The sequence below is a fragment of the Anoplopoma fimbria genome, chromosome 10, assembly GCF_027596085.1.
Source record: "Anoplopoma fimbria isolate UVic2021 breed Golden Eagle Sablefish chromosome 10, Afim_UVic_2022, whole genome shotgun sequence".
NCBI lineage: Eukaryota > Metazoa > Chordata > Actinopteri > Perciformes > Anoplopomatidae > Anoplopoma > Anoplopoma fimbria.
This window is the reverse complement of record NC_072458.1, coordinates 7,581,201-7,591,558: the sequence shown is the minus strand read 5'-3', so window position 1 is coordinate 7,591,558 and position 10,358 is coordinate 7,581,201. Positions and strand designations below refer to the sequence as shown.

Below are 10,358 nucleotides of genomic sequence, written 5' to 3'. Positions count from 1 at the left end.
TCCACAATTAAAAAACAAAACAAAAAAACACATTGAGTTGACTCACCTGCGCTTCTTACTGAACTCATTTCCAACCGGCGGAAACTTCTCCTTCTCTCTTCTCCTCTTCTGGAGCTGAACGGACAGCAGACAGAACGGTCCCTCGTGGAGGGGAGCTGTCCGGTGCTGAAGCCACGAGGCTGGCAAGGTGCACGAGGAAGAGCCGGTGGACTGGAGCTGTCCGCGTGCTGAAAGACAACGGGAGAGAGAAACAGTCGTTCTTTTTTTATTTTTTATTTTGAAGCAACGGAATAAAACAAATAACAAGAGAAGGGCGACGTTTTGTGTTCGAGCAATAGTCAATAAAGGAAGTTATTTATTATTTTTATTTTTTTCAGAACTCTTCAGGTCTCCCAGTTTCGAGTTCACAGAGGAAAACAGACACATTTTTTTTTTTTTTTTTTTTTTTTTTTTTTTTTTTACCAAGACCGAACAAATCAGTCTGTATTTGTAAGAAAAGCTAAATATAGGTATTTCTAAACATTAAGAACTGAGGAGCGCTTGGTTTGTCTGATCTTTAAAAAAGCCATGTCTCCTCTCCACTTTCGCGGCTGTTTGATCGGAGGGAGCGAACGCACCTATAGAAGCTGAAACCAGGGAGAAGCCCACACTATCATTAAAACCAGGTGTTGAAGAGTTCAACGATAGGTTTTTGTCAAGCTTGCAGTGCGTTGGAAGAGAGCAGCAGAGTGTGTGTTTATTGTATAATTATCGGAGCAGCTCCTGTCCCATCATGCCTCGGTCTTTCTTGGTGAAGAAAGTCAAATTGGACGATTTTTCGGCAGAGCTGGAGGGCTCATATGGTCACAGCAGAAGAGAAGCACTCCGTCTACGATTCCATCATCATGACAAAGGTTAGTCACCCTCCACACACACACACACACACACACACACACACACACACACACACACACACACACACACACACACACACACACACACACACACACACACACACACACACACACACACACACACACACACACACACATACACACACACACACACACACACACACACACACACACACACACACAAACACACACACACACACACACACACACACACACACACACACATAAACACATATACACACATACACAAACACACACACACACATATACACACACATACACAAACAAACACACACACACACACACACACAAACACACACACAGACACACAAACACACACACACACATATACACAAACACACAAACACACACACACACACACACATATACACACACACACACACATACACACACACAAACACACACAAACACACACACACACACACATATACACACATACACAACAAACACACACACACACACACACACACACACACACACATATACACACAAACACACACACACACACACACACACACACACACACACACACACAAACACACACACTATATGCCATATATCCAGTGTATTTATCTTTATCCCCATTTAAAGCATTAGTCGTCACTGTTTCAGAAGGATGAGGAAAAAGGAATTACCGGGTCAAACGCCGGTCACAACCTAAACCATAAACCAAATGAAAATGTATTTTTCTTGCAAAGATGTTTTCAATGAAACAGTATTAAGTGGAGAAAGGCAGGAGGTGAGAACATCTAAAGCCTACTGAGAACCCCCAACATGCTCAGAGCTGTAAAAGAGACAAACTTTTTTTTAAGTAATATAATGTAAGAAATACACATTGACTATTACCGGCGTACAGGTCAGAGGTCAGGGCAGAGCTCAGAGATTTTTCTCAAATATACCTCATCTGGGGGGATTTCTGATGACTCTGTGGTTAAACAAACCCAATCTTTATGTGAAAATGCAAAATATCCCACTTCTCAGATGTACTAATATTTTTTTTCCTTTGGAAAAGAAGAAGACAGCTGATAAGCAACAGGGAGCCAGAGAGTTGAGATTTTATTTAGATATTATGTCACCAGCACACATGCAGTGGGATTTTCTGTATTAATGTATTCAAATCAGGGTGTTTCCAGCAGCTGTGAGTCTCCCTCCAAGATTTTAACAATATTGCGAAGCTACATTGACTCGAAATGGTTCCCACAAACTGCATAATCCTGGATACACAAAACCCAATGCAGAGTCGGTGATAATGGGAAACATTGGGTCAAAGGTTTATTGGAAATAGTAAAGTATCGATAAAATACTTGCCTAACATTTCTAAACAGATGGGGACAGACTTATAAATATAAATGCTCTTAAATGTTGTTGTTTATGTATTCTGGTGCAACAGGAGCTTTCTGCACTTAAGGGTTGGGACTTCAACAAAGGTAGCAGTCCTCTAATATTTAAGCTGCATTTATTTTTGAAAATGAACCCATTGATCAAATGACTGTATGTGCCATGTAGAAGGAGTTGCTTGGCATCATAAATCATCAGAGAAAGACTGCCCATCTGTGCAGCTTTATGATGCTATTTAGCCTCTTTTAGCTCGTCGTTTTGTTTTTTCCTGGCGCTTTCACTGGAAGGGGTCACTGCCTTCATCAACCCTGTCTTCAGCAGCAGCAGGCAGCTGTTTTCAGCAATTACCTCTGATAAACAGCACCAAATATCAGATAACAACAATCTGGGGAAGAAACGTGCACATCTAACCAAAGAGCCGAATGTTTTTTTCAGGAGTTAAAGGAGACCAAAACAGAGCAAAAAGGGCAGCGAAGGTTGAACTTGTCGTTTGTTTGCTAAATAACACAACACCAATGTAAATGATTATATTGCCCTGTGTCTGCCAAAATATTGTAAGTAGGCAATTGTTGGGTGACACGTTGGCCATTTCACTTTTATTAGGCAATCATTTGTTGTGTCGTACGCCTGTCAGCTTGTTTCTGCCCCCTAGTGGCCAGAAAATCATTAATGCAGCTGTGAAGGACTACAGAGGAATGTTAATGGTGGACACACAGTACAGCGAGAAGTGTGCAGAGACTGTTAGTGCAACCTGGTTTTCACATTGTACCAAGGTCAAATGTGAGATGAAGAGATCCCAGGTGCTCTGGTGACAGGGGGAACAGAGAAACATGCAGCAGCAGCAGCAGCATCGGGGCGACAAGCATGATAAGACTGAAGCTGCTATCCCTTGTTATAAATATAACAAGAGTTTGACTGAAGCAACTGGAGCTTGTTGCACACACACACAAATACTCACGTACACACACACACACACACACACACACACACACACACACACACACACACACACACACACACACACACAAGCATACACGCACTGCTGTGCTTCTGTCAACTCGGCACATTTCCCAGGAAGCTTGCACAGCTGAGTGCACAACATTACACACACACACACACACACACACACACACACACACACACACACACACACACACACACACACACACACACACACACACACACACACACACACAGAGGACGCAGAGAGTGACCTACAAGTGTCCAAAGCACACAAGTGTATGTCAGTTACTGCTGGTTTGGATCAAAAATTAAATTGTGGCTTGCAGCTTTTTTTTTTTTTTTCTCTCTCTCTCTCTTTCCCTTTTCAGTTTCTCATTGCGTCCCTCCATCTTTTTGCTTTCTTTCTAATTCTCTGCATTTCAAAGGCACATAAAAGAGGGATGGCTTCGGTTTGGAAGAGTATTTTAATCTTTAATAAGCATTTAGAAGCGCCATCAGCTCTAATGCTGCTAAAGTGCTTTGAAATGAATACACCGTTGACACAGCTAGACAGAGGCGGAGACAGTTAGAGAGACAAAGACAAACAAACAGAGACAGTATGCAGACGTTGAGATGTTCAGCAATTATGGCTCACAAAACAGTTTTTTTTAAAGCAGGAAACTGGGCAACGGTCATGTTTAATTGGCAGGGATCATAGAAAAAAGCTTCTGGGAGAAACCAGCACTACAGAATGTGTTTCTATCTTAAAGTCTTGCATCCTAAACCGGGAATGGAGTATGTTTTTTTTTGCCACCTGTCAGTCACATAGGAACAACACAGTCTGGTGCCAGTAGCTTCACAGCAGAGTAAACAAAAACAGCTACAGAAGAGCTGACACGATGAACGCTGAATACTGAAGGGGAATAACATGGGACAAGTTATTCCCTCTCACTATTCAAGCAGTTTCACCACAAGTCAAACTGAGGTCAGTTTATATATTGGGCAGATATTAATTTATCTGATTGTGGTGGTCGTTCCCACACCGAATCCAATGTGCATAAGAACTTGTGCACAATTTTTCCCCCACTTTAGGCCAATTTTGTTTTGCAAACCTTAAGGAGAAACATCAAATAAAACTTGGTTGTTCATTTCATCCAACAACTATTCCTACTACAGCAGGCTGTAGTAAACTTTTTCATGGCACCAATGAGACAGCTCCATATAAATTGAAATTAAAAACTCCAAATCTATTTAATTTGATTCCTTTTTTGAGAAATATGTCTAATAAATACAAAAGGCTAGGTATGGGAAAGTTTATTTAGTATCTTTACTAACTTGGCCTCAATTGAAACGAGTGGTAAGAGGATAGAGAGGAGCAAATGTAAGTGGTTTATTTGCACTTTTTAAACTTTCTTGTTCATTTTTCTACAGTTGCCAACAGCAGCTTAGTCCAGTGATGGAATGTGACTAATTATTTACCTAAGTGCTGTACATAAGTATACTGTTGAGGTACTTTTACTTTACTTTGATTATTTAAATTGTATGTCCCTCTTTACTTTGACTTCACTACATTCAGAGAGAAATATTTGATTTATTACTCCACTACATTTAATTGATCAATTTAGTTATGAATATCAGATGTTACAAAACCAAGAGGAGCTTTTAAAATGTGATGCATTGCTTCTCTATTAAACTAACTAGTCTTGTATGTAGTAGCCTCCCAATCATTTGCTACACATTGACAGATAACATTAAGTAATAAGTATTATTAATAGTACAATACTCTGAAATGAGTGTTTCTTTTATTTTTGATATTTAAGTTACATTTTGCTGATCATACTTTTGAACTTTTACTTAAGTAACATTTTGAATACAGTGGATCTGTTTAGTGTCCACCAGTACAAGTCTGTTGTTACTGGGATTCTGCCAATTTGAGTGATTATGAGACTCTGCAACATCTCCAAGAAGAGAGCTGTTCTTAGTCAGCCAACTTAATAAAGGTTAAAAATGAACACTTGGTCATATTTCAAAGTTACTCATGCTCTATAAAACAAGACACACACATGCAGGCGCGCACACACACACACACACACACACACACACACACACACACACACACACACACACACACACACACACACACACACACACACACACACACACACACACACACACACACACACAAAACACTTTGTTCCAGAGTGCAATGATTGAATATTCATGATTCATGATTTTTTTTCTCTCCCCACCTCTTTCCTACTCCCCCTTCTCTTGCCTCCCCCACCCTCCCTCTGTCCTCCTCTATTACTCCATCTTAATTTAATTCAAAACGTTAAATTAGCACGAGTGCTTTATACAGAATTACAAAACCACCACAACCACCATATTGGACGTGTCACCACTTTTACTCTGCCACAACTCTTATCCCTGCCGTCATTCTATGCCATCTCTCATCACACAATGCTTCTCTTTTCCTTCCTCTCTCCCCCTCTATCTATCTGTGTCCCTTGTTCTCATCATATTATCGACCGACTTCTGAGCTTTTCTCAGAACTGCATCATGAAATTATATTACCAGCAATAGTATCTCCTCTGCTGCCTGTGTCTAAATGCTCACAGAGTGCTAATTGAAATGGAGAGCTATTGATCGGCATAGATCCACAGGAGTCATGGCTGTGGAGGTATTAGCTACCTGTCTCTCCTTGTGTCTGTTGGAGTTCAGCCTGTTGAGTGTAGAAACCAATAATCAGCATCCGACATCATAAAATGGCAACAAATAAATGATCAGACCGGTCAGGGGCTGTGTACAAATATGCAGGTTGATTAGGAATGAAATACTCAAGGAGACTGAAAGGTTACGGTCAATACACAGTTATCAGTGTCAGGGTGCCCTTTAGCAAAGCACTAGACTCCCAGCTGCTGTAATAGAGACGATCACTGTACAACAGTTGACGTTTTGACAGCTCAGAGGTGTGACTGTGTGCAGCAGTAGACCTGTCAGGAAAGGCGCAGCTGTTGGTGAGACAGTATGCTCACTGAACCTTTCTCTGAAAAATAAAATAAAGATTTCCCACTGAGAGGAAAGTATCTCCTCCTTGCTGGCAAAGACATAAAAGCACTTTACTACCACTATAAATACCTCAACTTCTCCCGCTTCTTCCCATCTTCTTTTCTGCTTTGTACCTCTTTCAAAAATGGGTTTTAGACAAAGCCTCTAACAGTGTTGGTGTGTCTTTAGAAAGGACTTCTGTCTCCTGTGTCCACTTTTGTCTCGTATGGATGCAAATGTTAATGGGTTGTCTTAACAAAAGTTCATCTTAAAGCATAATGCATATGTTGATAATGTGTTCCTGGGGGTTCCAATTGGCATTTAGAAACCAAAGAGGGCAGGATGTAATCAGTAATATCATCAGGAGACAACACATGAAGCAGCTCTCTGAATAATGAATGAACTTCAGTGGATGAGTTTGATTTGTGGCCTGTGTTTTTACAATTATATGAAATATTTTTAATTGTATTGGTAGCGGTGGATACATTGAAGTTCCGGGCTTAAAAGTAACTCACTTGCAGGGTTGAAGCACTAATGTAGCCTCCCAGTAAAGATATTCAGTTTGGCTAACCGACGTACGGGTTGTGTTTACCTGCCCAGCTCTCTTATGGCCTGAAGATACCTTATACCTAAAGTTTTATATAATCAGGGAATTGGACCTGGTCATAGAGCCCCAACAGCATAACATTAGCACTGTCTTGTGCAGTGAAAGTGATTTGCAGACTTCATGGGCTCCACAGGATACTGAAGTAGTGACATTGCTAAAAAGAGCAGCTCCAGAGCAGCATGAGTTTTTGTTTTGGAGAGGCTCATTAATATTCAAATTTCAAAGGAAGGAAAGAAGGATTCTTGTTGAGGCATGTCATTCCAATTCTGAGTTTTTGCTTCACTTTTCTAGCACTCATATAGCTTCTCTGTAAAGATTTTCACCCCAGTCAGTTTCTAATTTCCTGTTAATAGTCATGTCGTGTTCAAATGATTAACCTCTTCCCCTTCTCTCTTCAGGCTATGTCAGCGATTATCTGAGTCCATCACCTTATGATGATGTGGTGGGGAGTGACTCATCCGTCATCTCTAAAGTACCGTCGCCCGACCATCCGTCAATCATCTATGGCCGCATCGACAACACCTATACAGGTGACATCCACGGCGATTCGGACCAGCCGGACAGCCCTCGGTCTGAGGTCTCGTCAGCAGCTGAGGGATACATCAACGGAGACGCAGCTGTGAGCGATGAATACTCAGTGGATGCGTTTTTCATCATGGACGGACGATCGCGGAGGAAATCCGCGGAGAACCCCAAAGGGACCATTCAGAGGCACACCTGCAGCGAGTGCGGGAAAACCTACGCCACGTCCTCCAACCTGAGCCGGCACAAGCAGACGCACAGGAGCATAGACAGCAAGATGGCCAAGAAGTGCCCCACGTGCGGGAAGGTCTACGTTTCCATGCCTGCCATGGCCATGCACCTGCTGACCCACGACCTCAAGCACAAGTGCGACGTGTGCAGTAAAGCGTTCAGCCGGCCGTGGCTGCTGCAGGGCCACATGCGCTCGCACACGGGCGAGAAACCGTTCGGTTGTGCGCACTGTGGCAAAGCGTTCGCCGACCGGTCAAACCTGCGCGCTCACATGCAGACGCACTCGGCCTTCAAGCACTACAAGTGTAAACGGTGCGACAAGACGTTTGCGCTCAAGAGTTACCTGAACAAGCACTATGAGTCGGCGTGCTTCAAGGGGGCGTTCTCCCCTTTGAGCTCACTGGGGGAATGATGGATTCAGAAAAGTTAACTTTTTTTTGTTTATTTGAATCAGATTTCACTGGCCTCACTCCCTGCTTTTCCTGCTTTCCCTCAACAAGAAGAAAAAGTACGCCCACGCACTGCAAGGGAGGAGTGTTTTCTCTGCGAGGATCATGAGGCAAATGACAAAAAAACAGATTGAGGACATGTGCATTTTTTTATCAAGACCCTCCAATCCCTCCTTTGTCTTCCTCATCTGGAAGTGGAGTGAAAAGTTTCCGATGCTTGATTTAAACTGCCACCTGCTTCGATAAAGATACTTAGCCTTCTGAGGCTGTTTTGGGTATCTGTGAAGATAAATAAAGCACAGCATATCTAGCTCATCATTTTTGAAGATACCTAGATCTATTTATGTCCATATCTATCCTCGTCCCTCTTTTATTATTTAACTCATGACAAAACAACACTGAAGCACAATTCCCCTCCCATCTTCTGTGACAGGACTATCACAGGAGTTTTACGCATGAATCAAATCTTCAGTTTTCTTGCAAAGAGATTCAATGAACTTTCATATTCAATGTTTTTTAGAAAAAACAAACAAACAAACATTCATAATCTAAGGATACATCTGGTATCATGCTTTGGTGAATCTGACCTCGGACTGAGTTTATAAGGAGATGAAGCATCAAAACAAAGAAAGCACACAGCATTTGTTCTCTGCAAGTAAACAAAATACTTGTACCTTTTTTTCATTTACACTAGTGACATGCTTTGCCTCCTGTATACTGTGCTGGCTACTGACACATCCACACTGAACTATGAGGGCAATATAATGAATCCTTCCATCACATGTTAGGTATGTACACCGTTGTAGTGGGAAATTAATCTATTTGGTGATTTTTCTTTACACCAATGTCTTAAATGGACACAAACATACAAGCTGTTACATTTTCTAAGTTACTTCTGGCATTTGTGCTTTAGTTGACAGCAAAAAGGGGATTAAAAAGACAAACTGGACTTTCAAGGCTAAAAAAAAGTCCCACAGAGCCACCAGAGTATTCCCTAACAAACGTTTTGTTTCCCGACAACCTAAACTCTGTTAATTATATTTACTTGTCAATGTCAGACGAGGATACAGACATTAAAAATGTTCTGATTTTCCTCAAAAGGTCAAACCTTTCTCAAGTGTTATAAATTTGATTTTTTTTGTTGCCAGTGGGCCACACAGTATTCAGCTTTGAAGTTTTTTTCATGTGTCTATTTATTGATTAATTAATTAATTTATTAATTTATTTATTTTTATGCTTTTGTAGATGTATTGATTTTGCACTTTACTTTGTTAAATTTTGCCTTTGTTACAAATATGCCAAAGCATTTGACACTTTCTAATTACCGAATACCTTTTTACTTTTGTCTGCCACTTTAATTATAAAAACTACTGCATGCAAAAAAAAAACAATAGCCTAATAATGGAATCTATGCCAATTTTATGAATCTTTGGGATATTTTGCCAAACCTCTTAGATAACAGGCAAATTAAGCAAATTTCTGTCTTGGGCAATATTTCATTCATATCCGATAGAGCAATAATGCATGATATTTTTGAAGAGTCGTGAGTCATAACTGCTTGTAACATCTTGATTTTTTCAAGTACCACTATTCTATGTAGTTATGAAAAATGGAATTTCAGGGAGTTAGCAAACCAAGTTAGTGTTACAAATGGAGGGTTGGGTTAAGAGCTCTGTATTAAGAGGGATTGTGCCACTGATATGACTCTCTGAGGCTTTCTCCAGTGACTTCTGTAAAAAAAAGTGTTTGAACAGATCAAATTAATGGGAGCAGAGAGTCCGTTTTCTAATCTCTGCTGATTTACTTTGTTTGTATAAGCATTAGGAGCTGTTGGTGCTTACAGGGATTCACACAGATGGCACAACTTCTTTAGGTAGAGGGTTCTGGGTTGGGTCGGGACGGGTCTTTTTGTACATGGTTTATGCACTGCCTGCCTTGTATTATTATTCTAAAATATTGTAGAGAGTAGAGGGTACTTCCGTAGGCCTCTGGTGCTGAAACGTAGATGATAAACACAAACCTAGAACAAGAACGATTGAGAATTTTGGTACTTAGTGTGCTCCTGGTTTGAATTGTTGAAAAGGTGAAACACAACTTTACACAACAGCTGTGGTGTTGAACGTAGGGCTCTTTGACCCTAAGTAGTCTTTGAGCAGGTCCCTGCTGGTCCCCTGTGAGGTTTTAATCAGCAGTTCCCTCTTTTGATTTGGTAGGAATCAGTGAGCACTCTTATGACTTTGAATCCCATCAAAAGATCAATTTTGCTCCTTGGCTCTACACAACACATTAATTCACAAACTCCACGTG

General features: G+C 41.0%; 1 protein-coding gene across 1 annotated transcript; it reads left to right on the top strand.

Annotated features, from left to right (window-relative positions):
* The first annotated feature begins 772 nt into the window (after positions 1–772).
* On the top strand, positions 773–8,014 carry scrt1a (scratch family zinc finger 1a). Its single transcript, XM_054606606.1, has 2 exons — positions 773–893; positions 7,248–8,014. The coding sequence occupies exons 1-2, from the start codon at positions 773–775 to the stop codon at positions 8,012–8,014; spliced, it is 888 nt and encodes a 295-aa protein (XP_054462581.1).
* Positions 8,015–10,358: the final 2,344 nt, after the last annotated feature.